The sequence below is a fragment of the Rhipicephalus sanguineus genome, chromosome 4 (assembly GCF_013339695.2).
Source record: "Rhipicephalus sanguineus isolate Rsan-2018 chromosome 4, BIME_Rsan_1.4, whole genome shotgun sequence".
In the NCBI taxonomy this organism is placed as follows: domain Eukaryota; kingdom Metazoa; phylum Arthropoda; class Arachnida; order Ixodida; family Ixodidae; genus Rhipicephalus; species Rhipicephalus sanguineus.
Window position 1 is genome coordinate 48,317,550 of NC_051179.1, and position 27,210 is coordinate 48,344,759.

The 27,210-nt window shown below is 46.4% G+C and overlaps 2 protein-coding genes across 2 annotated transcripts; one reads left to right on the forward strand and one right to left on the reverse strand.

The window, feature by feature from the left end:
- Window positions 1–325: 325 nt before the first annotated feature.
- On the forward strand, window positions 326–25,568 carry LOC119389928 (multiple epidermal growth factor-like domains protein 11). The gene is made up of 15 exons (XM_037657370.2): window positions 326–386; window positions 631–759; window positions 4,005–4,265; window positions 6,599–6,778; window positions 7,501–7,629; window positions 11,161–11,289; window positions 12,259–12,384; window positions 14,664–14,792; window positions 15,415–15,540; window positions 16,614–16,742; window positions 19,244–19,372; window positions 20,530–20,655; window positions 21,676–21,816; window positions 21,899–21,948; window positions 25,352–25,568. Exons 2-14 carry the CDS (start codon window positions 756–758, stop codon window positions 21,928–21,930), a joined length of 1,641 nt encoding a protein of 546 aa, XP_037513298.2. The 5' UTR covers window positions 326–386; window positions 631–755; the 3' UTR covers window positions 21,931–21,948; window positions 25,352–25,568.
- Window positions 23,190–27,081, reverse strand: LOC119389931 (protein broad-minded-like). Its single transcript, XM_037657377.2, is given in 4 exon segments — window positions 23,190–26,122; window positions 26,124–26,293; window positions 26,296–26,694; window positions 26,732–27,081. Coding segments are annotated over 4 exon segments (3,111 nt in total). The 5' UTR covers window positions 27,021–27,081; the 3' UTR covers window positions 23,190–23,869.
- Between the last annotated feature and the right edge of the window lie 129 nt (window positions 27,082–27,210).

The following is a 27,210-nucleotide window of genomic DNA, read 5'->3' on the forward strand; positions in this document are numbered from 1 at the left end:
CGCTGAAAAGCCAATCAGGTCGGCCGCACATGTGACGTCACAAATCATATGCCACGTCACAAATGCAGGGGCGGCTGAAAACGGTGTGGCCGGCGCCGCTGCGATCTGTAGAGATGCGCATATACTTGAAACCTTATAACATATACACACTTTACGCATATTGACCGATAGTTTCTCTTACGAACGTTTCTATATCGCAAGTGCTTTACGCGTACGTGAGCCTTTGTTCTTTGTTTTTTTTTTTTCGTTGCTACACGTAGTTTCCTGCCGAGGCGACAACTGTGCAAGAACACTACGATGCGACTGCAGAAATGGTGGCACCTGCAATGGGAAAACCGGGAAATGCCGTTGTGCCCGAGGATACAGAGGAGTACACTGCGAACACAGTGAGTAGTGCGATACGCTGGTGTCGCGTGTAGCAAGCGTTATCCTGCAGCTTCCGCGTGCAACTTAATTGCATTCCATATATTCGCTAACTACTCATCCCGATACCCATCATAACCAGCTCGCTGTCGCTTCTGTCTTGTTTAGATCTCATGCTCATAGGAGCACGACTTTGCTGCGATATCTTGGCACCCTGAACATGGCTTGCTTACATGACAACTTGTCTTCTGCATTCATGCAACGCAGCTTGTGTTCCGGGCACTTTCGGTGCCAACTGTTCCAAGAAGTGTCGCTGCGCCAACAACGCCGAGTGCGATCGAGCGACGGGCAAGTGTTTCTGCACGTCGGGTTGGCACGGACCTCACTGCACCATGCGTAAGAATTTACACGTTGATATATTCAAATGGACTTTGTGTGACTTTTGAAACTGCGGTCAGAGCATCATCGTCATAATACATTCATACCTTACCTGGATGCGCCCTGCAAGATAAGCAGCACGTCACCTTAGGAAGGCAGGCAAAAGCGTCTGTAGACGCATATACCGTGACCCGAAGCGACGTGTTCCTAGAGGATAATATGTTTAAAGCGGTAATAAGAAAGAAACTCGTCGTAATTGAAATATAGACGTACTGTTTATGACTATACGGATGGGCGGATGCTATGACTGTCATCTTTATTACGGGGTGATCACCTGTGATCAACCAAGCTCTACATGTAATTCTACTTAATGCCGTGCCTGTCTCGAATGAACATTTTACGGAAAGCAAAAAATTCTAAATTTCAATTGTCCTCTATTGCGATTTCGGTCGGCACACTTCTTGCTCCTAATATAGTTTTTCTTAGAGATCGACAGAGTGTGGCATGTGGCATTAAACGCATTGAGCTTTAACGTGGCCGTAGTTTGCTGTAGTTGTTGACGTTTTAAATAAAGGGGACTGGTCAGGTGGTGTAAATGGTATAAAATTATAGCGGCCATTCGCGCAAAATTTGTAATGTGCAAAAGACGAGTAGATGCGTAACGAGAAGCTCCCCAATATATACGTTGCTGAGAAATAAACTGAAAAAAAAAAAAAGTCACAGTTTCGCCGCAACGGCGAAGCAATGAATGCGGTAGCAACAAATTAGAATGTCACACGAAGAACGGCAAGCAGCTCAGTACCTGCAACGCGCCGCTCGAGTGCAAAGGAGTGGCGAAAAGAACGCACACAGGACGACCGCGAACTAACAACGGTCACAGCTCGACACTTGCAGAGCATTGCTTAAACACTAGGAAGGACACTCGAAAAGTACACAGAGGACGAGCGCGAACTAACTGCTGCGGTTGTTAATTCATCGTGTTTGAGCAGCGCGCTGCAACCCAACGCTCTTAGACTTCTTTTTCTTTAAAACTGCGGCACGTGGAGTGACCCCTCGGTGTGTCCTGCCGCGCGGTGGCGTTAGACGCATCGTTTACTCGGCGTTCCACATCGTCAGTGGCTACAGAAAGGGGCCACCTTTAAGTGCGCGTCTGAAGAAAAGTGTAGGAGCGTTCGGGCAATCTCGCGGGTGATACTACATGTACTGAAGCACCTCTGAGCTCTGCATGCCGTTAGCGTTAAATTGTGTATATCAATAGCTCGCCTTTGTTATGCTAAATAGCCGGAGGCGCGTGGCCAAGTTCTTTAAGGCAGCGCGCTGCGGAGCGAAGGGTCGAAGGTTCGAATCCCGGTGGTGTGCTTCGGAAATTTTTTCTTCTGGTTTGTTTTTCTTTGTGGCTTTTATTTATATATACATACATATACATATCCGGGACATGACGGCGTCGACAGACGGTGACGGCAAAAACCAGCCGAGAGTGTCCATATAATTGCAATACCGGGCGTCACACAATGCGAATCACGCAACGAGTGGGTTGTTGAATGCTTCCAACCCATTACAAAGGGCTCTATCGCAATAAAATATTACAGCAGAAATTCGTTGTTGTCAGCTATCATTATCGTTGGAAATAGTATAATGGTGATGACACTCCGTTAGCGTTTTGAAAACGCTCCAAGCGTCTCATAGCGTTGGCTTGCAAGAAGGAAATTGGTCATGGAATTCTACCAGCGTTGTGAAAAATGTGCGTGCATGCAGGCGGCACATTCTTAAAGTGTTCAATTCCGCCTGATGTTGGCATGTGACTGTGGCGTAGAAGTTAGAGATGTCCAAAGTTCAAATCCCACCGTCGGAACATTTGAATTTTTTAATATATGTTTATATTCATCCGATGTATTCATATGTGCGGCGTGAATGTCCCTCGCCTGCGCGCGCGCGTGTGTGACGTCACACTGAAAGGCGAGTCGTCCACCCATCCGGAATATGTCGCGCTATAAGCAAAGAAATGCTATTCCCATTTAAAAGAGAGGAAGAAAAACTGTAAATGGCGCGTGCTGAAAGTTGTGCACTAAGCAGAACGCGAAGCTCCTGGCAAATGACATCTCAGATGTGCTGGGATGCACATACGTCATATACACTGAACATCACACAAGCCCGGTATTCTAAAAAAAAAGAAAAAAAAAAACCTTCGTACGTCAGTATTATTCTTAAGATAAAATCTCAGAAGATCCTGGTGCTGGACGTATTATTAGAGAAAGCGGCGGGCCAATGGCTAGTAAGACTTACGAACGCAAAGGGTTGTGAATTCGGGCCCATGGTGCATGCGTCATCTGCAGTGCACTATATTTAGGTAGGGCACGAAGTCGTGCTAGTTGGTTAACGTTCATTTTAAAGGCCTATTAACTGCGCGCAGATTTCCCTCGTGTTTTTGTCCGTGTTTAAGAAAAAAGTAAGCACAGTTATTAGGCCTTTAAAATGAGTGTACTATATATCCTATCATTTATAACCACTTTAGCTAAAGTCATATATTGTTGCAGTTTGCCTTTAAAAGGGTCGTGAACTACCCTTCGGTCTTGGTAAAAAAAAACACATCGTTCGAAAAGCTGACACTTAGCTAAATCTTGCGGGCGTCCGCGGCAAGGAGAGTTTAGAATCGGAGCCCGAAGTTGCCATTTTCTTAGGCGCCCTTTTTTCATATAGAAGCCCACTCACTCTCTCCGGAGCTGCCGGCGCCTGCTGTTTGGCGTCACACAACAGATAGCATGCTATTGGCCGATAGCCGAGATCAATCAAGAGCAGCGGTTGGATCAGAAGAGCGTCTTGCCTCGGGGTGTAGCCACGTGCCGGCCGCGCGCCTCATAGTCAGCTACCATTATACAGTAGCCACACTAGCGCGCTCCGGAATCGCGCATGGAGAGGGCGGTCGTGTTTTATGATGCGCGCTCAAAGTCATGACGCGCGCTTGACGTAGCTGCTTTCCCTGTGCCATCCCTCTCTGTTTAGCTTCCAGCGCGCTCGTCGTGACGAGAGAAGAGAGAAAGCGCTTAAAGCATCATACAGATCCATCTAACTCCGCTTGCTCTTGACAAATTCGAGAAATTTTTGCGGCATTCGATTCGTGAGGCAATAAACTCTGATACTGAGGTCACTCGATCATTACTTAGAAAAGTGGTTCAAGACCCCTTTAAGTCGCACTACTTGGAAAGTATAGTTGTATAGTGTAGAATAGTTTGAACTCATTTCGCTTTACCTCTGTCGCACTGAAGCCTGTCCCGAGGGCCGGTACGGACGCAACTGCAGCCGGCACTGCGAGTGTGAGCCGAACGCGGTGTGCGATCCCATGAGCGGCGCCTGCACCTGCGGGCCCGGATGGGTGGGCAGCTTCTGCGAGCGCCGATGCCCCGATGGTTTCCACGGGCTCGAGTGCAAGCTGCGCTGTCGCTGCCCCAATGGACGGGGATGTCACCACGTCACCGGACAATGCGGATGCACCGACAAATCGGGGGGCGACCACTGCGCGACTGTCGGTGAGTTTGGGGAATCGGAAGTATATACATTTCACCATACCGTGTGGCACTTTCTTGAGCCTTCCGTGCGGAACTTTGAGACGTAAACGTTGCTCACATGCTGGTAATTGCATATGCTAACGTTCTATTTAAATTGAGAATGTGGTCCGGAACAACGAAAAAAAACAGTCAAAGTTTCGCCGCAAGGGCGAAGCAATGAATGCGATGGCAACAAATTACAATGTTATACGAAGTAATGCTAACAGCTAACTCCTTTAGGATCCGATCCCACGTAACTGAAAAAACGCTAGCGTAAGATATGACCACTCTAGGATGCGAAGCGATTTGCGTACTGTCTGTCGCCTCAATGCGAAGCGGGAAGCGCACAGATCGTACAAGGGTAGGAGCCGTCTACTGATGTCTGTCGAAATAGCGCGCGCGACCACACATTTTAGGGGCGAAGCTCCTTAAGGCGGCACCCGTTCGTCCCTCGTAGTCGTCGTGATCGTAGTAGTGAGTAACAAGTCTTACGCTTTGACCTCCAAGGTGGTGCCGGTGGGAGATTTCTCCTGTGCGTTGTTGAACAATAAAAAATTCGCAGCGTGCGCGTTAACTAAAAGCCGAATTCTTCTGTCTCTCATTCCCCATTAGCAGCCATTGGCATGTTCCAGTAGGAAACGTTAGTAGAAGTAGAAGTGTAAGTGTTAGCTAAAAGCCGACTTCTTCTGTCTCTCATTGCCATTAGCAGCCATTGTTTACCTCCAAGGTAGTGCCTGGTGAGATTTCTCCTGTGCGTGATTAAACAATAAAAATTTTGTTCAAAACGCCGTTGATTGATGAAATAAACCAACGAAAGACGCCAGATGTTTTGTAAAAGCAGAACGAAAGAACGCCAGATGTTTTTCTTAAAGTGTAGTAGTAGTAGTTGTATTTAGCCACCTCGCCCGATCGTCAACGGGCGAGGTGGACCGGCAACGGCGCGAGGACCCTGCCGTACGAGAGTTAAATCACACTAAAAGACATACTTTGCGGGCGATACACTCTAGTGAGCTTTCAACTTTTCGTCTTAATGTACATGATAAAGAAATTATTTCTACGAAAAACGCAAGGCACACCTTGAGCGATATGTTTGGTTTTGGGACGCTAAATGGAACCATGAGGCGATGCGAAGCCGGAGCACTTGCACGATCGCGTTCCGTTGGCTTTCGTTGGGCATGCTACCGACCTCGCGTCGTGGAACGCGCGTCCTGTCTTCCCTCTAGCCTTGCCTTTAATTCGCACAGGGCGAGCGGGGAATGCGGTCGCTCTTGGCGCTCTTTCGCTCGGGAGCGGACCAAGCGGACTTCTTCCTTGCATTTCACCGATCACAAGTGATAATGAAGGGACCACGTAAACCAACAGTACAATAAAAGTTTGATGTTTAATATACACACGATGTTTCACACTCTTTATATTATGTACTGGGCGCATTTCACGGAAGAGTTTCACGGTTTACAGATGATTCCCTCCGTAGCTTCGCCCCACTCATCATCATTCACCCCGTGGATATGCTGTGATTTTTTTTTGATCAAAGTTCACAGTTACTGCCCGAGCAGACGCAGACCCCCCCCCCCCCCCCTGGGGCTGCGTCTGCGGGGGCGGGGGTAGGAGGGGGGGGGTCGTTGCTTTTTCATGTTCCTTGGCCAGACAGAGCTGGCCGGCGCGTTTCATCTCTACCTGAGCAGCGCCCGTCTGATGCTTTCGCAAGCTTTCATTCGCACACGGAACATAGGACGCGTGGGGTGATGTTTTCGATTTGGACTTTATATGGAACATGACGGTGACGGAAGAAATGCCCCTTGAGTGTCCATATAATTGCAATAAAAGTTTTTTTTTAAGGTGCTCCGAGTTTCACAACCGCTCCCATCATGCAATGAATGAAGGCAGCCGTGTGACGTCTTGAACGGTATCAAACGTTAGTCGTAGAGTATACTCTGAAATTCTTGCTTTTTGTTGTGCGATGTTTTTTTAGAGAGAAGTATTACTTGTGCCATAACGAAATCTTACTGGCTTCAAGTATTCATGGCTTCCGAGATCAGTATTGACGCGGACTGAGAGCGCGTTTGTCGATCTTATCTAAGGCTATGCTCCTGGTGATAAGGGAACGCGCGCATATATTAAAATATGACAACATAAAGTTCTATTGCGTTGACATTTAGGCACCTTCTTAAGAGAAATAAAGTCCCAGGTAGCACAGAACGGATACAAAATCCGAATTGTTTATCCGAGACGGTCATGACGCCGTAAAGAAGACACGCATAAAATGAGTCCAATCATTTCAATCATCTACAAGGACAATCCTTCACTGCACACAGCGTCCTTTCAAGAGCTCTTTGCTGAAGGAAATACCCCGACGGAGACCACGCTGGAGGCCTTGATCGCAGTCCCCATCGATTCCAAGCCCCACTGCCGCTGCTTGCACGGAGCCACCTGTTCTCAGGTTGACGGCACGTGTCACTGCAGCCCGGGTTTCCAGGGTCGCCACTGTGAATTAGGTACGCCGTGTGTGCCAGTGTGCGGATTCCCTAGCTAATGCAAGATGTAATACCCGGTTTTAATTGCCTTGCTGCAGTTTCGTTACTCTAGGACTTTGGAATGGCTGACATGAACGTCTATCTTTTTAAAATTAAGTGTAATTCAAGCAAAAAATAAGCCTCCGTTGCAGTCCAAGCTCACCCTACCACCTTTAGTTATAACGTATGGTTCAGGAATTGTGAAATTTGCTGAGCATACCTGAAGCAGTGACAAAGTATTCCGTCTTTAGTGAAAGCTTTTAAGCATATACTTTTCGCTGATAGGGAAGCAGCGCCAAAAGTCATCTTACCAATAAAATTACTTCTGGCTAACATGATTCCAACGCATAGTTTCAGACGGTCAAGCGTCGCAGAAAAATTCTCTATTTATTATTCCTGGTGGCGTTAGATGGTGCCATGGCACCACACGTGCTATAATTTTGTAGCTCATTATCAGTCTTTCAGAAAATAAATATATGAACACTCATCTGTCATTTTACATTTCACCACACAGCGTAGCCTATTGCAAGTCTGACTTTTGAATGATGAGGATATATGTTATTTAATGGCACAGGGCCAGTGACGGCCAAGGAGAATGACTTTTGAAGGTAGGCTCGGAACGTTCGCCATGAGCTCTCGGTAGAGCAATCTCTCTGACCTTATAAGAAAAAAATTCAAATATTCCCACTTCGTCGTAATTGCAGTCTGCCCGGAAGGTTTCTTCGGAGAAGGCTGTGCCCAGAGGTGCAACTGCAGGCCATGGGAACCCTGCGATCACGTCACGGGAGCCTGCCGCTGCCAGCCCGGTAAAGAAGGGCCAAGTTGCGAGCAAAGTGAGCTTATGTTTTGCTAACACTTACATAATATGCGTCATGTTCTTCACTCGTTTAAACTACCGTATTTACACGATTGTAAGTCGACTCGAATGTAGGTAGGCGCCCCCTTCCACCCCAAATAGCACGGCCAGAAAAAAATACGCGTGAGCGCATTTCATAGAGGAAATTTATTTACGTAGTCGCTGGACTGACTACACGTTTACCGACTCCATAGTTGGAGTAAGCACCCGTTCTGTCACGCACTTTTCTGTCCTGTCCTCGTATAAAGTAGCGCTGGAATATTTTGAGTAGGAGTGTATCACCAACTATCCGTGCGACGTGTTTTGTAAAGTCAAAACAAAAACGGAAATTCCGGTGTGCAAAAGTGGCTTCACGGTAGTGCTTCACAGCAATGCAGGAAAGCTAGCTTCGCGGCAATACGCGGGGATCATTTCTCTTTTTAAATTCCGCGAATCGTTGTCGAGAGGGTGGTTATACGCGAGAAGATGCGGTACATGTTACAGGTAGAGCCGGAACGAAAACTTAACGTCGTAACCATGCCACAGCGTCCCTAATTTCTCGTTTGCCCCGCCGTAACTGGCGCTACTAGTTTCTGATGCGATTGTAAGTCGACCCACGCAACTTCGGATGTCAAATTCAGGTAAAATGGGTCCATCTGCAATCGTGTGAATGCGATATTTAGAAACGGGTAATTCAAGTGGTTAATCGGATGTTCGCGCAGCTTACCGGACGAATGCCTTGTATGGTTTAGCCTGTGGAAGTCGAGAACTGAGACATGTCAGTGCTAATTGGTATTCTTCTTGCATGTATCACAATAACTATATTTAGTAAGGTGGCCCTGCGGAGCATGAATATTATGCAGTGTTGTAGGCGTTACTGAAAAAAAGTAACTAAATACGTTACTCGTTACACTATAAAAAAAGGAACGCGTTACCGCCCTACGTTACCTACAAAAAATTGTAACGCGTTACCGTTACCGTTACCGAAAAAAAGTAACGGACGTTACCTCTGCCGTTACTCCGCAATAATAAATTTTATTCGATGTGTCTTTGCTGCAGTAGGAACCCACAATAATAATTTAAATCTGAAATTTATGTTTCACGTAAAACTTCTAACCCAAACAACGAATATACCCAAAATGCTGATTTAACGAGTATTACTTGCACAAATGTACCGGAATGTACCGGACGTTAGCAATGGTATAGTGGCTTAAAGTTGTCTTTGGAGTTACGTGTGATGGCTTCTGGCTCTGACACATGGTGAAGCCATTTTTCTCAATGTGACATTATACAAAATATGAGATTCAATCATCAACGCTATTCGCAAAGAAAGCATCAATGAAATCTCAAGAAAATTACAATAATTCTGATGGTGTGCTTCTGCTAGAAAAATAGATGCGCGAATTTTGTAGTAGTAAAGAAATGGTTAAATGGGCTAGTCACGTAAAAAATATCTGTGCATAAACATTTTTTGTTCACTCTAACCTGTATAATTACCGCAAAAATTGCGAGCGTTTATGTGAGGGTGTTCAAGATCAGCCTCACTCGCTGAGGAGTTCAATAACCAGTAACTTCGCTGCAGTTGCACATAGAAAAAGCAAAATTTATTTTTAAAACAAAGTTGATAAGCCTTATCAGCTTTGTAGCTACTATAAAATGTCGCATATTTAGACATTTTTCAAAAACAGTTTCCTTAGCTCTACAAGTTTCAAACAATGTTACTTTACTCTTTGTTGCGCATACATTTCATACACAAAATATCTTCGTTGTAACGGTAATATTTGTGTTTTACAACGTCGTGAACTTTCGAGAACGACAGGTAGTGAAATTGGTCCCTCCGGATTGAATATGTTTGATATTTTTTCCCTCGTAAATTATGCAGTTAATAAGGAAATTAAGTTCCTTTTCGGGTTACTGGCATGGGATATGCATAAAATATAAAATACTCAATCAAATATAAAATATCTATTTTCGGATGCGTGTCGATCTCTCGTGGAATCACCCGTTTTCAATAACCACGATTAGTACACTAACTGCGGTAATGTCTGCCGTGTAGCTACCTGTAACTGTGGTTAGCCGTAACCGTACTTAGCTTAACCGCGGTTAAGGCTGTTCGTGTGACAGCGGTATTAAGGTAGTGAGTAAAAAAAGATTTTTTTTTCTTTTGCGTTACAAGAAAAAATTCTACGTTTCGCGTCGCGCTCGCATTCTTTTTCAGGGTTTTCTTCCAGCGGGGGTCACGCCTATTCTCCACAATAACGCAGACTCTCGATCGGCAGCGCACCTGTAGACCGGCTGACGTTACCGGCTGTCGCCTGGATGGGCCAGAATCCCACAGAAAGCCGCTTAAGTCGACGACGCGGGAGTTGTTGAATTCGATGCGGTGGTCATTTACCGTGCTCTGCTCAGCGAGTGTACTCCTTTGTCACGCGAGCTTGCGGACGTCGTTTTTATGTTGTCGCAGCCTCTCGGGGGCCTTCTTCGTTTCCCCCACGTAAAAAATTTCCCGATCAGCACGTGGTATGGAAGTAAACCAGCCCTTGTGCTTTCTCTTCGGACGGCCTCTCTTTTGGGCACGAAAAGGAGCAGGTGCCAGCAATCCATCTGCTACATCCACTTCCACGAGAAGCATGTCCGTACAGTTTCTCATGGAGGATTATGCGGCTTTCATCAAGCTTTGTGTGGCGACGGCCCAAACCTCCACACAAGGAGTCGGCGCGTCTTAAGAAATTGGTCCCCACAATTTCCACAAAAAAAAAGGGATTCCGCCCGCGCTTTCTTGGTGAATGCTTGGCAGGCCGACAGCAGTCCGACGCTGCGACAAAAGAATTTGTCGGGGGAGCTCTGAGAAAACGGCACCCCCAGGATGAAAAAGTAACGAGTAACGTGACACCACACGTTACCGAAAAATGTTAACGTAAGTACGTTACCCGTTACAGTTTCTAAATTGTAACGAGTACGTTACAAAGTTACCGAAAAAAGTAACGCGTTACCGGTAACGCCGTTACTTGTAACGCGTTACCGCCAACACTGATATTATGTCACAGGCCTGTTCTATATGACGGTGTATCACATGTTTAATTACGTCCTCATACTTTTTGGAAGTATATTGCACTTCAGCCTGATCGACTTTCCTATATTTGAACTTTGCATTCACATACAAGCTCTAACAACCAACAATTATAACGCTTATGATGTAAAAAAGAAATAAAAGTGAGTGTCAGAAACTGTACAGCTTTAATTGCGCCGCGAGCAGTACGATATTGTCACGGGTATTGTCCCGGGTACGATATTTTCACGGGTATGATATTGTCACGGGTACGATATTGTAACGGTATACTCCCCGGAACAATATGTACATTCATACATATCGTACGAGGACGACAGGTATCTTCGTACATATTGTACCTGCCGTGTTAAGCACTGAATTCGGGAAAACTCGGAGTTTGGTAAGACTAAACTGGGTATGTGGTACTTAGGACTAAATAATGATAATTATTATTATTGTGTCATTCTTGCGCGCATGCAGAGTGTAAGGACGGCTGGTACGGTCACGGATGTTCGCAGCGGTGCAGTTGTCCCGCCGGGATCGGCTGCCACCACGAGAGCGGAGACTGCCTGTGTCGTCCCGGCTTCAAAGGCAAACAGTGCAACGAAGGTATTACGCGGTACTCCGGACACATATAAAGTTCTCTAGAATTTCTCAGTCGCACTGAACAGAACTATATTATGGCAACTGTGGCGCCAACACAGGTCTGTAACGAGAAGGCGAGCTGGCCCATGTCTCTCTCGCCGAAGCGCGGGACCTTCTGGACTATTCTTTGTAACACAACGGTTACTGATTGTACGGTTTCCAAGGCGTCCAAGAAGGAGCACTTTCACAATAACTTGCGCGTTCTTGAAGAGAGAAGAAACTTCAGTAGTGCACCCACGATAAGGAGCATCACGGAGTAAAGAGTTTGTGCCACTAGCTTAAACGGTGTAGAAATAGCTTATACGGTGTAGAAAGCAGTCACGAAGGAACCTTGGGCGCGATTCTACACGCATTCAAGAGGTTCAGTCACCTTCATCGTTGCGTATTTTCCGGAAGTTTTCGAGTCCAATATGGTCGGTTGTATAAACTTGAAGGTAATTCGAGAAGCGATCGCAAGAATAGCATGACCTTATTCTCAATGCTGCATGTAACACTTGCATGGGAAATCAAGGTGACTCTTGACGATAAGTTGTTCTGGCCGTATCCTTTTAAGTTTTCAAATTCGTGTTTACAGCACAGTTTTCGAATTACTTCTTGCAGCAGCACGGAAACCTTACCTATAGTTCCCTTGCCATGCGCACCTATGCCCATCAAATACCGCATCATTTGCTGCCGCATGACGTATATACGGTGGAGACGCACGAAGCATGGCTCGACTGCCAGAGTGGGATAGCGTACGAATTCTCAATGGCCATGTCGTGCACGGTCACTAATTTTCTGGCAGCTTTCTGTAACAGCAAGATTTCGATAGCAAGATTACGCTACACAGCGTGCGCCGTTATTCTGCTGTATGCGGTGTATTATGCGTCTGTGTTAGTCGATATTTGCAGTACTGTCAGATAAGAGTTTGTCGCTTTCCATTTTTGTCTCCAGCTTGTCCAGTCGGCTCATATGGAACAGGCTGCAAACGGAAATGTCTCTGCCAACACGGACTTTGCGACCGTGCGTCCGGAAAATGCGACTGCTTTCCCGGCTACACCGGAAGCATCTGTGACCAAGGTTAGTGCATGAGTGTACGATATTCGTTCAGAACGTTGATCGGCATGCACCCTTCACATTGCTGCTCCATCATTCGCCTGATTGATATGCTGAGAGATAGCTTGTAACTACTCTGGAATTCCAAAAGTTATCAATAGTGAATTAAGAAAGAATGTTAAGCAAGTTACAACACGATAAGAAAGACCTAATATCGTTAGTTTTTGTTAAGTACATTGAAGTGGCCCGGTGGTTAAATCGCTGTCAAGGAATCACAAATGGCCTTATATGCACAGCAAAACACTTAAAGGTGAAGAACGCTACGAAAGGACATCGACAAAAAAGGTCGCATACTTAGCGCTTGCATAATGTGACGTATGCAGTTTAAAGAAGTCATAATATATTTTACTTGTATTGTTTTTTTTTTATTTGCGCTAAATAAAGGAAGAAGCCACGTAAGCCTCAGAAAAAATACTGGAGATAGTCAAGGCGTCCTAAATAATTTGCTGTAATTTATCTTTATACGAACAGTTTCGCGTTGATATGCAAGATGTTGGTGCACTGCGAAGTGACGTGACGATATGACGTCATGATACATTGTCTCGCTCCGCCTCGGTGATCACTACACTACAAGCTCGCGGTCAGGAGAAATACGCGCAGTACCATAGTCATTACCATAATTTTTATATGTCAGCTATGATTTTGTTCTGTGTCTCATAACGTCACCATAATGTCGATCACACCACGCTTGTCATTTTGAAACCAAAGAAAATTTGGTGTTATATTATTTTGGTATTATATTGAAGCGCGCCCTCTTCTATACAAGGTTGAAAACACGCATGAGAACGGAGGCAGAAATTATCGTTTTATTAAGGACGAGCCTAATAAATTCTGTCGAGTAACAAATGTAGTATTTCGTGTCAAATGGGAAAAATGTTAACAGCGGAAACACAGAACGAAGAAAAAAAGTCACAGTTTCGCCGCAACGGCGAAGCAATGAATTCGATAGCAATAAATTGTAATGTAACGCGAAGAACGGAAAGCAGCTCGAAATTGCCAGCGCGTCGCTCGAGCCCAAAGGACGCACGAAAAGAACGCACACAGGACGAGCGCGAACTAATGCGTCACAGCTCGACACTTGAAGCGCACTGCTCCAACATAAAGCAGGACGCACGAAACGAACGAACAGGTACACACAAGACGAGCGCGAACTAATTGTCACAGTTGTTACTTATTTCTCTTTGAACAGCGCACTCCTTTCGCAAACGCGGCCGCTGCAGCGAGCGAAGCGATGCACCCCACCGGCCGCCCCTTCTTTCCTCGAGATAAGCGCACGAAAGCGACTACGCCCTGTAGAGCGAAGAGCAACGGCGTTCGCAGGAGCGGGGCGACGATCTTTAAAGCGCGCCACACGCGCGCACGTCGCGCCATCTATGTGGCCACTAAGAAAGCATGCTGAATTACATGGTGTATATAAATAGCTCACTGTTAGCAGGCTGAAAGACTGTGCTGTCGTGGCTTAACGTCCAACGCGGCAGGCTGCAAAGCGAGAGGTCGCCCGTTCGATTCCGCGCGTCGGAAAGTATTTCTGAAAAAATTTCTTTGTGGCTTTTCTATATATATACATACTTATACATATACGGTGAATGACGGCGACGGGGACGGACATTTTCCAGCCGAGACTGTCCATATAATTGCTATCGCAATAAAAAAACGACTAGAAAGAGTGCTCGGTTTGTGTTGTTCGATATTCTGCTACAAAGAACACGGCGTTCAACTGAGTGATCGGTTGAACAGCCTCTATAGACGACCTCTCACACTGAGCAAAGTGCTTGGACCGTGGTCGTACCCTGACAATCAAAGACGCGCAGTGAATTTAATGAACTGTGTGTATATCACATTATTGCTTCTCTTTATCATGTTGGGTTGTTAATGAACATATCTCATAATGATTTTACATGCAAGCACATGCATAGGCGTGCGCAGGGTTCCCCAGTAGATCCTTGGGGGGGGGGGGGTCAAAGTTTCATGTTTCAGTTTCAGTTCAAGCAAAGTTTGCCCTTAGAGGTATTTTTATACGCCGGAGATCGCATGTGTACACAGTACTTCTTGATTATTTCTTTTTTTTTCTTAGACTCTATCCGCGGTAATCTTTAGGTTTTTCTTGCCAACGAATATAGTACACATATTTAGCTGGAGGTCGTATTCAATCGACGTATGCCCTTATAGTTACTGTATACGTTCCCTACGGGAGTTCCCCAAGAGGAACACACACAGTAACTCTATATGCCCTCTTCTTGCAGCGTGTCCTGACGGTAGCTTTGGGAAGTACTGCAACAGCTCCTGCAACTGCCAGAACGGCGGTGTTTGCAACTTCACCGATGGCAGTTGTCGATGTCCAGCGGGCGTCACCGGACAGCGTTGCGAAAAAGGCATGGGTGTTGTAAACCACATCTGTTATTCTTCGCGCTTTCTATTTTGCGCATAATCTGAATTTAAGGTATAAGGATACATGTCCACCAGCTCCGCGTAGGATGATGCACGTAAAATAAATGGATGAAACAGAAGCCCGCCGTTTTTGTTCCGTATATTTTCTGTGTTGTCTCTATAGCACTGCTGGTAAATGCATACACTCCAAAATACGCAACAGTAGCCCGACTGTCAGCGTGGAATGGAGTCAACAGTTATAAAAATTACTTTAGAGTCATTCCATAGGTTCTCTAGAGACACTTCTACCAGAACGTCACCTTACGGCTTGTCATTTTGCTTATAGAATGTATGCACTGTAGTCTGTCCGCAGAGGCGAGAACACTAGATAAATCTGTTTCTTTAAGCGCGTATCACGATCCATAAAGTTCCGAACGGGTGGTTTTGCAGAGTGTGTACGACAGCAGTCGAAAAACGTGTAGAATCAGACGTCCACAGACTCTTCATAACCATTCCGAGGACTTCGTAGTAAAACATGTGTGTACTTTCTATAGACTGTTCAAAAAACTTTTCTTGCGAGTGAAAGCAAATCGGAATATACCATTGTGTTATTGGCGCTACTTTCAGACTGCCCACCCGGTAAGCACGGTCCCGGGTGCTCTTTGAACTGCTCCTGCTCTCACGGTCACTGCGACTCGAAGACAGGAGCGTGCCTCTGCTCGCCTGGCTTTCAAGGAACGAGGTGCGACAAGGGTGAGTATATGTACAGTCATGGACGAATGGACGCAAAGACGCAGTGTACAGCGGGTACCAAACACAAGTAATCTGCATGTCTTATATACAGCGTCAAGGTCTTATTCTCGCGTGTACAACCACGAGCACAACGGGGCCCCAAACGTGCGCATCAAAACCCACAACAGGAAACAGTGTAAGGACGCGACACAGGGCGTACGTAAGAAGGAAAGAGAAGACGAAGTCATAAAACCCCTATAAGGGGGCCCTGCAATACTTTTACAAGTAACCATCGAATGACCTCACTGTCTGAGTTTATTGCCCCATGAATCGACTGCCGCAAAATTTTTTTAGAATCAACCAAGCACGAGCGGAGTGCAGGGATTTGTCGCAGGCTTTAGGCGCATTCTCTCTCGTTTCATCCCAGCAAGCGCGCTGAAAGCTACACAGGGAGGGATAACAAGGGGGCAAGAAGCTACATCCGTACGTCTGCACACGTACGTCATGACCTTGAGCTCTTCCTTTTCTTTTTTTCATTGAACGCTCGCATGTATTTCAGTTCGATCACGAGCGCTGGTGTAGTAGTTCTATATTGCGTGGCGCGGGCACGTCGCGGCACCCCGCGGCGGCCGCGACAACTACGCAGCTTACGATGCTCAAATCAGCCAATGGCCGCAAGTCAAATTGATGTCATAAGCCGAATTGCGCTTATGGCCTCATTTGTCGAGAGAAGAGCGAGCGATTTTTTTGTTGACTTCGAAATTTAATTGTTAATTCCATGCCTCGCATGTTCGCGGGAGCCTCGACTACCAATCGGCACCACTTTCTGACCACATTCAAAAGTTGTTGCATTGCCCCTTTAAAACCCAACGTAGACCCAACACCCACGAGATACCACACGTCAGTACTACAAACAACACTTGCGCACACGCCGACAGTCATATAGCACTTTACATTTTTTTTTCTTTCCTGCATGTCGCGCATTGAACGAGGTCACTCACTAGCTTCCCGCGTGTAAAATTTCGGCATTTCATTTTAGAAACCTGGAGACGTTGTGTGTTATTGAGATGAACATGTGGCATCGTTTCCACCAGTGTGTTCCCCGGGCAACTACGGTCCAGGCTGCTCTCTCAAGTGCGAGTGTCGAAACAACGCGTCTTGCGACTCTGTGACCGGAACTTGCAGCTGCAAACCGGGCTTTACGGGACCAACTTGCTCGAAAGGTATGCATACATTCTGTCGGCTCAGAGCGCGAGATGTCCAAGTGTAGTGAAGAGGATTCGTACTTGCTCCGATTTGCGTTTGGGTGTTTGCGAATGGAATGATAATCGCCAGAGTTACGTTTACTTGTCTCGATAGGTTTATAACTTGTTTATCTGTACTTCCGCGCGTTTTGTGTTATCTGTACGTGCCTGAATAACCTTGCTGGCAGTTCGAAGAGGAACTTGGTAGTCGTTGTTATAGTCGCCGTCGTTCTTTCGAATGACTATGGCGCATGACCATAGTAGGGATTGGTTACGATATCGAATAAACGGTTTAGAGGAGGGAAATTAACAAATTTGAAATTGCCTATTATAGATGGAAATTCTAGTGGACAGGAAACAAAAAAAAAAAACAAAATAACGCGCGATCGAAACATAGCGCATGCGCAGTAAGTACCGCGCATGTGTAGCCGTTAACCGTAATGTTAAAATGGTAACGATATGATAAAAGTACCGTTTTAGTGGCGCACGGAAAGCTGGGTTCGCCTTTTAACTTGAGCGCATGTCAGGGAGACAACTTTACAGGAGAGAAAAGTTTTCTGGTGTGACGATTGAGTGTCAACAGGTGAAACTTTGGTTGTACCTGCTGCTGTGCTAGTTAGTGCGTGCTCAATAATTATAATAGACTTAGCGCTCAAACTACAACAACAGAAAGGACGTAGGCAAGGCCTAACCTTTATCCAGGGGAAATTTACGCGGAATTAACAGAGGGATTGTTGTGACGTAGTTTCAGACGCGCCCCACGAGAAGCCGCTGGTTGTACTTAGAAAGCTGGACAGTTAATAACTGCGCCTGCCTCGGAAATGTTCCTGCGCCGCCTGATGAAGTCGCGCCATCGTGGTCACGTGATGCGCACGATAGTGCGAACACCCGTGACGTTCCCTGTAATGACCACTGGATCATATTTACTACACTCATTATTTGCTACGCAGAAAAGCAATTGCTGCATTTTAATGCACCATAATGAAATTCCAGTGATGGTTACATATTTCATCAGTGTTGACTAAATCATTTCTATAATAATCATGTTATATACCTCAAATAACACATGTTTTTTTTCATCAATTGATCTCACCAGGGGCAGCAAAAAGGAAAAAAAAGTCACAGTTTCGCCGTAACGGCGAAGCAATGAATGCGATAGCAATAAATTGGAATGTAACTCGAAGAACGGAAAGCAGCTCGAAATTCCCAGCGCGTCGCTCGAGCCCAAAGGACGCACGAAAAGAACGCACACAGCATCAACGCGAACTATTATGCGTCACAGCTCGACACTGGAAGCTCACTGCTCAAACATAAAGCAAGACGCACGAAACGAACGAACAGGTACACACAGGACGAGCGCGTCCCAGTTGTTACTTATTTCTGTTTGAACAGCGCATTCCTTTCGCAAACGCGACCGCTGCAGCGAGCGAAGCGACCTTCGTACGCTCTGTGACTTCAGCGCGGACATCGCGGGGAAAGCACAAAACATACAACTCCCCGCTCCCCCCCCCCCCGCCAGCCGCCCCCTTCTTTCCTCGAGATAAGCGCACGAAGGCGACCACGCCCTGTAGGTCGAAGAGCAACGGCGTTCGCAGGAACGGGGCGACGATCTTTAAAGCGCGCCACGCGTGCACATCGCGCCATCTATGTGGTAACTAAGAAAGCACGCTGATGTAAGTGGTGTATATAAATAGCTCGCCGTTAGCAGTCCGAAAGACGGTGCTGTTAGTGGCCTAACCGTCTAACGCCGCGCGCTGGAAATCGGGAGGTCGCCCGTTCGATTCCGCGCGTCGGAATGTTTTTCTGAATTATTTTTCTTTGTGGCTTTGATACATATATATATATATATATATATATATATATATATATATATATATATATATAGACATACATATACGGTGCATGACGGCGGCGACGGCGACGGCAAAAATCAGCCGAGGCTGTCCGTTTTATTGCGATGGTAATTATTTGAGCAATCGAGGCGCGTTTTTGCCGTCGCCGTCATGTTCCGTATAAAGTCCGAATCGATAACACACCCCGCGCGTCGTACGTTCTATGTGCGAGCGAAAGCTTGCGAAGGCTGCAATGGGCGCAGCTCAAGCAGAGATGAAACGCGTCAGCCGGCTCCGTCGGGCGAATGAGCATGAAGGGGTGCCAATGGGGAGGGGGCTGCGTCGCTTGGGCAAAAAGTGAGAGCTTTGATCAAAATCTGGTCGCGCGCGCTATCTCGACTGCGATCGGTGGCTCATACCCTTGTACGTGCTGTACTTTCACCGCTTACGTCGCGTTGAGGCGGCAGAAAGCACGAAAACCACTTCGCTCCCTGTAGCGGCCGTATTCCCTTACACCAGCGCTTTGTAGAATTATGTGAGATCGAATCAAAAGAGTTAGTTGCCAGCCTTCGTAAAACATTACAATTTGTTGCTGCCGCATTCATTGCTTCGCCCTCGCGGTGAAACTGATTCTTTTTTTTTTTTCAGAATGCCCGAAAGGCACGTTCGGCGAGTACTGCGCGATGAACTGTCACTGTCAAAACGGAGAACGCTGCGACCCAAGTACAGGACTGTGCAGCTGCGCTGACGGCTTTGTGGGAGAATCCTGTGAGCAAGGTAATTAATTGGTCGTCGTGATCTGACTCTCATTTAATTTTTCTAATTACTGTTAACAGCAAACACGACAATTAAAGTGTGAATAAGCAGCAGACGGTATTCCGGTTGTCATTTGTCATTAAAAGGTGGAAAAAAATAGCTGGGAAGGCCACGCAGGAGCGTTAGACAAACAACCCATAGGTTGGATTTGGTGCCATGGAAATGAAAGCCCAGTCGAGGACGGCAGATAATTAGATGATGTGATAAATTAAATGAGGAAGTTTGCACGCATGACCTCGAAGAAGCTAGCGCAGCACAGGGATGCTTAATTGCTGAGGCTTTCATCATTATTATTATTATTATTATTATTATTATTATTATTATTATTATTATTACTATTACTATTATTATTATTATTGTTATTATTATTATTATTATTATTATTATTATTATTATTATTATTATTATTATTATTGCGACAAATACGTCAACGGCAGGAACATGGTAATATTAATAGATTAGCAGACTATGATTACGGTTTTTAGACGACGGCGACATTTGCTATCTGGAGAAGCAAAATGGTAGTGTTGGCGCTTGTTCGAGGATTGGGACATTGTGCTATTTATAAAGCTGGAACACGTAGAAACATAAATAGCTAGAACAATACAGGACACATGTTTGCCTTAGGTTTGCTGAACACAGCTGTGTTTCTGCCGAGCTCAGCTGGCGTTCCGAGTATTTTCATATTATATAGTTATAGGATGTCCGAAACTTACACTTTATTGCGATACCAATTAGGCGGACACTCTAGGCGCGTCGTCGCCGTCGGCGTCGCCGTGCTGTCACGGCATCGACAGCGCTTGCGCGATTCACGCTTGGTGGCTAAGAAGCTCTTCGATGGCGCGACAGTCCCGCAGTGCGTTTGGGTGCGAACCCGGTTAAGAATGGACCGAGTTGAGACAGTAACGTATTCGAATTAACGTAAGTACAGTGTACAACGCGTGCGCATTGATTTAGTGTGCGAGCATAATTTGACAATCTGTTGAATCACGTTCGACGCAATCTATTCGCTTACGTCTGTTCATCATTGTTATATGTGCTTTACGGGCTTTATTTCGTCTGCGCCTATATAGCATGCTGATCAGGCGCAAGCGAACTCGAATCTCCGCGTTTTTCAGCGTGCGACCAGGGCTGGTACGGCAATCACTGTGCGCTTCGGTGCTCCTGCAGTGGCCATGGCTGCGACGGCGTCACGGGGAAATGCCGATGTCCCCCTGGGCGTGTTGGTCGTCACTGCGAGAAAGGCAAGTGCCGGGCATATATACTTCACTCCAAATACGCGGCTTCGTCTCTGGGGCAGCAACTGCGAACTTTGATCAAAAGGGCGCGATTGCGCGCGCTATCTCGACAGACGTCAGTAGACGGCTCATACCCTTGCACGTGCTGCGCTCTCACCGCTTACGTCGCGTTGAGGCGACAGACAGCACGAAAACCGCTTCGCTCCCTGGAGCGGCCGTATTCCCTTGCGCGAGCGTTTTGCAGAGTTACGCAAGATGGGATCCTAAAGGAGTTACAGGGGCCCTGCAACACTTGTTGAACATGGTCGGGAAATGGTGTCGATCGGTAGACGAGGTTCCTGCGTACATGTGCGCCAAACATTATAGCGCAGCCCGTGGCAGGGAATTTACAAATTTCAGTCAGCTAGAAATCGTTCGCTATTCTCTCAACAAATAATGCCATATACTCAAAATCACTGCGTCATATACCCCAAATACACGGCCATCGGCTCATTTGAACATTATGAGTTGCATAGTTATTGCGGCCGCCGCGTCACATCGCGGCGCCAGCATGTGAGCCGCGCGCAACGTTCAAAAGAAAACAAGTGCTCAAGCTGATGATGCGCGCTTACGTACGGGCGTAGCTTCTTGCCCCCTTGACATAATCCCCCACCCCTCGGTGTAGCTATCAGCGCGCTATAGCTGGAACGAAAGGAGGGAGAAAGCATCAAGAGCTGCGACTAATCCCTGTAACTCCGCTCGTACTTGACGGAATCTAAAAATTTTTGCGGCAGTCGATTCGTGAGGCAATCAACTCCATTATTGAGGTTGTTCGATGAGTACTTAGAAAAGTGTTGCAGAGCCCATTTAACTGGTTGCCTTACTTCTTATAACATTCCAATTTGTTGCTATCGCATTCATTTCTTTTTTGCCCTTTCTGCGAAACTGTGATTTTTTTCAAGAAACCTGCACTACAAAGGCACAGAAAAAATGTTTATAACCGTGTTCCTTCCTTTTGCTATACCTCCGTTTTATAATTTCTTACAGTTTGCTCGGACAAGTTTTACGGACCAGGCTGCAGCCTACTGTGCAAATGTCCTCGCGGATCAAAATGCAATCCCACAAATGGTCAATGCAGCTGTCCTTTCGGACTGTCCGGTCCGCTGTGCACTGAAAGTGAGACGGAAGGTGAGTACAATGAAACCGATCTTTTTCCAACTCGTGTCACCATCTAAATACTGGTGCTATAAGCGTTTCTGTTTTTGCCCAGATACACTGTATGAAAGATCAACGCTCACCTAAGGTTGAGCAAATGGAAAGGTAAGTATTTACGAAGAACCCCTTAACTTTCTACTTGAAGCTGTAAAGGCCTAGGTGTCAGCATTACTTCGAGCGGATACAGTTGAACCTCTTAATACCAAACATTGATATAGCGAAATATCGGCTATAGCGAACTAAATACGAACTTTGGTTAGTCGTGCTTCATTTCAGCGACATTTGTTCTTTTTATAACGAAACCAAAATGCGAAAGCCGCCGCGATATCGGCTATAACGAAGAAATATTTGGTTCGCACGATGCTCAAAACTCGCAAGGAAGCATAAAAACCAAAATAAATATTGAAAGGCAAATGACAACCACATTTGTTTTTCAATGCGTAGTGCGCAGTGCTGTGAAGAGCCGCAGGACGAAGATCACATCCTCCTTCAAATAAATGTGAACGCAGGCCTGTTTTGTCAAAAGAACTATGTACTGTAGTAATTTCGTTTGAATGCCCCAACATGCCCAGGAACGAAGTTGTGGCTGCGAGAGCTATGCAACCACTTGAGGTAAACTGAATGAAGTGGTGGGGAAAGCGAGACGCACGCACGCACGCACGCACGCACGCACGCACACACACACACACAAACAAACAAACAAACAAACAAACAAACAAACAAACAAACAAACAAACTCCAGTGACACAAGAGTGGCCTGTTGGAGTAGTTGGTGTAAGATGAATGCCAGAAAAGGACACTGGGGAGAGGGGGGAGTAAAAGAAAGGCATTGCACCTGGTTTGTTACCTTACTCTGGGGTTCGAAAAGTGGCCAAGAACAGGAAAAAAAAAAGAAGCGATGAACGCTCACGCATAAGAGCGTTTACTGCACGTTCGCAGAGCTCTGTTGCCTTTAGAAAGAGCAAAGGTAGTCTTATGCATTCTAAGAAAAAAGGCAAGAGTTACTCCTTTCAGTGAGCCCTGACTTGACATGTACATGACAGTCATATACGTGGCATGTCAGGATTCCCCCCATAAAAAGAGTCAAAGGACTCTTTTTTTTTTCTGAGAGTGTGGCCCACACCGCAGACTGCAGTCAATGCCATATGGCCGCAGTGCGTTTTCTTCAGTGAATGTCTCCTGTTTCTTTGTCTGTGCTTTCCCCATGCATTTATTTCTGGTGTTCTTACCATTTGCTTTCATTTGAGATGCCTTAGCTAGATATAATTGGACTTACAGTAATAAAGCAACAGTGAATCTAATATGGGCACTTGACTTGTAAAAGCACAGTATTCATTTAACCATTTGTTTATTTTTCCTATGAATACATTGTTCGTTCAGCTACTGTAGCAATGGCAGTGTTTAAAGATATGGCTGAATATTAAATATGACTCATTATTATGAGGCAGGCACAATGTTTCACAACTGCATCTAAAATTTATGTTGTGTTGAACACATACAATTGCCACTTCTCCCAGCATAGAGCCCGAACTTAGATATTTGGCATCTTTTCCATCTCAAACCACTTTTGGCTGCACATGGTGCCGACAAACACTGGCTGAACCCTTTTGCATAGCAAACCTGGCCCTAAAGATCATTAGATTCTTTTTTTCATGCATGAACGTTCATTCGTATTTGCATTACAAAAAAAGATATCTACAATGATGATGTTCTGAAAAACTGTACACTTCCAACATTTCCTTTCTTTTTGGTATGTGTATATCTATGTCAAAGCCTCGAACATATCTTTATATTACATTTTATCCACTCCTAGCATTTGACTATGGCTCCGAACAGTTTGCGGAAGTTTGTATGGTGTATCATATATGCAAAATAGAATGGAATTGAAAAGACACAACGATTACCTAGGTTTACAAAATGGTGTCACAAACAGCATGAAGAATGAGCAGAAAGAAAAGGCTCAATAAGCTGGCAGAAACTGATATACTAGAAAGACTGTAGTTGAGGTGGCCTTGACATACGACACCTAGTGTGCATACATATGTAAACCTTTTTGTACCATACTTTCATACTGTTCAACCAAGGAGTTGATATATTCAACGTAAGACACCAGCTTGAAGTCATGCATTTCCGTTTCCCTCAGCATGGCGATGAAGCGAAATTCGTTAGCAGCTTGCAACGCCTGTTCTTCTATATGTTTTAACATGGTGAGACAGACGTAGAGAAGCGTTTCCGCTCCCATGGTTATCACCATCAGCAGTACCACCGCAATTTCATCAAAGCAGAGGCATCCCCAAAAGAACTGTCCTATCCAGTGCTTGAGAACATTGCTGGGCTCATAGCTGTACATCTTGAATGCATGATAGAGTCTTGGCAGTTGGTCCCTGAGAATGACCACAAACAACTGGCAAAAGGAGGCACACACCAAGGTGTCACAGATACCATCCATGTCATGAAAGTAAAGGGCATAGCAGTCCCTGTCGCATAAGAACTTGTGGAGTTGCGAAGACTTCTTCACGTTTCCCCTCAGTAACAGAAACACGGTTGCCAGCAGAAAGTCGCAGCTGTCCTTTGAACATGACGAACCATAAAAGTGACGTCCGTTATGAACGAGCTTCTCGAGGTTTTTTGCATGGTCTTCACTGTCACGTGAGAGGAGTCCAAGGTGGAGTCCGCACTCAACTGTCAGCTGAATACCGTGTCTCTGTTCAGGTGTGAGCGATCTAATCGATGGAAGGATGTCATCTTTGTCACTGTCCTCGAAGTCAATAATGTCAGAGAACCCTGCAGCTGATATACCGTTATCTGATAAGACAGCTTCAAAGTCTTCCTTCATGTTGCTCGCATATTTCAATCCAATAATGCGAGCTTTCTTACGACCCATAAATGCTTGCGATACCTGTGGCATTGCTAGAGGCTTGCCTCCACTGAACGACTTAATTTTTTCTTCGACTTCATTAGCTTTAAGCGTCACTTCGCACAAAATGGGCTTGCCTTCATCGTTACAAAAATCGGCAGTTAGTTCTTGTATCCTCTGACGCACCGAGTATCTGGAGTGAAGAAACACATAAGTCTTTAGGCAGCATATGAGTCCTTTAAGCACACTTAGGGCGACCACTAATTGATCCTCCGATAGGCACTGCTCCGGGGTGAGAAGGGTCACCGCATTCCACAGGCTCCCCACAGAGTCTTGAGCATTTTTTCCAAGCAGCGTTCTGCACTGTCGGAATGGCGACATCATGTGCAGCAGCTGTTCCTGAACCCTTTCGGGACTTGACCTTAGTTCGTGCTTCAAGCTCCATACGCAGTGGCTTGCACAGAGAACCAAATCGTCGTGAGAGTAGTGAGAAGGCACATGGAGTGTGCAGTACTTTACTTTCTCGGACACATCCGTAACATCTAGCACAATTTTCTCGTAGGCTTCAGGGACGGTTCCTACACATAGCAGAGCCGTTCCCAGACTGGTGGTGAGCAGGGCTTTCACAAAACTCGTCAAACTTCTTTTCAGATCTTCGTCCGCCACTGCCATGAGCTCCGACGCGCACGACAGGAGCCTGACGACGCCCGCACAACCCCCGGACAGGAGGTATCCCGGATCTTGGACAATCCTGCCGCTCGCCCTCAGGAAATTGGACACGCACCGAGCGCACAGTCCGTGCTCGCTGCGTCTCTCTATGGCTCGCTTCGTTGAGGACAGTATTATCTGAGGCACTTTGCAAGACTTGTAGGTGCAGTTTGTGATGAGAATCAAGCCGGACGCCGAGGAGCACATTGCGTCTAGACATTCGGACAGTATGTGTGTGCTGCATTGGCCGTTCGGGCTGCTTTTGCTTGAGTCTACCAGGCTGCTGATGAGGACCTCGGCTTGCTGAGGGAGGATCGGGTTTTCAGTGAGGCTGCAAATCAACGACACCGCTCTAGTCATGACGTTAAGCAGTAGCGAGAACTTTTCGTATTTGGAACCCCACAGAACTTTGGCGAACAGTACGACCTTTATGAAAACGTCGAACCAGGTTTTTTCTGGGTTCCCGCCGGAACTGAGCGAGTCAAAGAGCTCCCTGCCGGCCTTGTACGTGAGGACGCGCAAGAGGACGCAAGCCGCGTAAACGTGGCTTGGCACGTTGCGCTGGCACAAGTCCGGAAACTTTTTGTAATTGGTTACAAGTTGCAGGGCGTGGAGCAGAATGTTGGCGTGGTCCGCCAGGCACTCGAAGAGCACGGCTCGACTCTCGGCACCGTGCAACCAGTTGCCCAGCCACGCGGCTTGGGTGTCCGCGGACTGCGAAAGACTTCCACATGCGAGAAAAGTTGTCGTAAATACCATCGTCCATGAGCGTCAGCGCCTGCTCTATCACGTGCCTAACGGCCTTGCGCGGAAATCTCAGCCACTGTCGCGGTAAGTTTCTGTGGTACACGTTCAGCAACTCCACTACGTCAACAGGGGCGCTGCGGAGCGGTCCAGCTTTTGTGACGTCACGGGCGCGCCGCGTTTGCAAACCTGGTCCCTCGCGGCTTGCAGCAGGCTCGTGTAAGTATGTTCGAACACAACGCCTCCAGATTGCATCATTGTCCAGAGTAGACGCAACGTTTCGCGCTTGATCACCGTCGAAGGGTGCAACAGCAACGATCTGATCCGTTCGTCGAGCATGGGCCACTCGTCGCATGCGACTAGGTTCTCGTAGTTGGAAACGTTGTTAAGAATTTCAATGGCGTGTAGCTTGGAAGACGGCGACGGGGAGCGTATGAGGTTGCACACTTCGCGAATGTGATCGGCAGACAAGGCGACGTTACCTCCCATCAACGAACTTTCGCTCAGTATGCTCGCTATGGACGTTGTGCTGTCTCGTCGAGCTAGCCCTTCTCTTGACGTGCCCGCGGACTCATGACGGCTTTGCTGCAATAAAGTCTTTGCCCTCGCCGCCTTCGTTCGGGTCCATGCGAAGCAGGTAGGATTTTTGGAACTTGCGCCATGTCTCCGTGCGTCCCACTTGCGAAACGATGTGTTCGACGGTCTTCACGTCGCTTTGCGTTATGAGTTGTTCGATGTCAATGGAAAGATGTCTCGCGATAGCCTTACTTAACTCCTCGCGCTGGTTCCTATAACTCATTTCCTTACAGTAACGAGGTATGTAGAAATAAACGTTCTTTTGCAAATGCCGAACAGCGGAAACAGCCATTCAGTGTTTGTAAACAAACACTGGTTGCCCTAGGCAACAGCGGTAAGTAGCGTCACAGAGCGGATCGCAAATAACCACTACGAGTGCTTACCAAAATAATTTTATATTCTTACAAATAACTTTGCTTTTAATTTTCACAGTAAGCAGGACCTGCAAATAATTCGTACAGGAAAAAAAAAAGAAACTATTC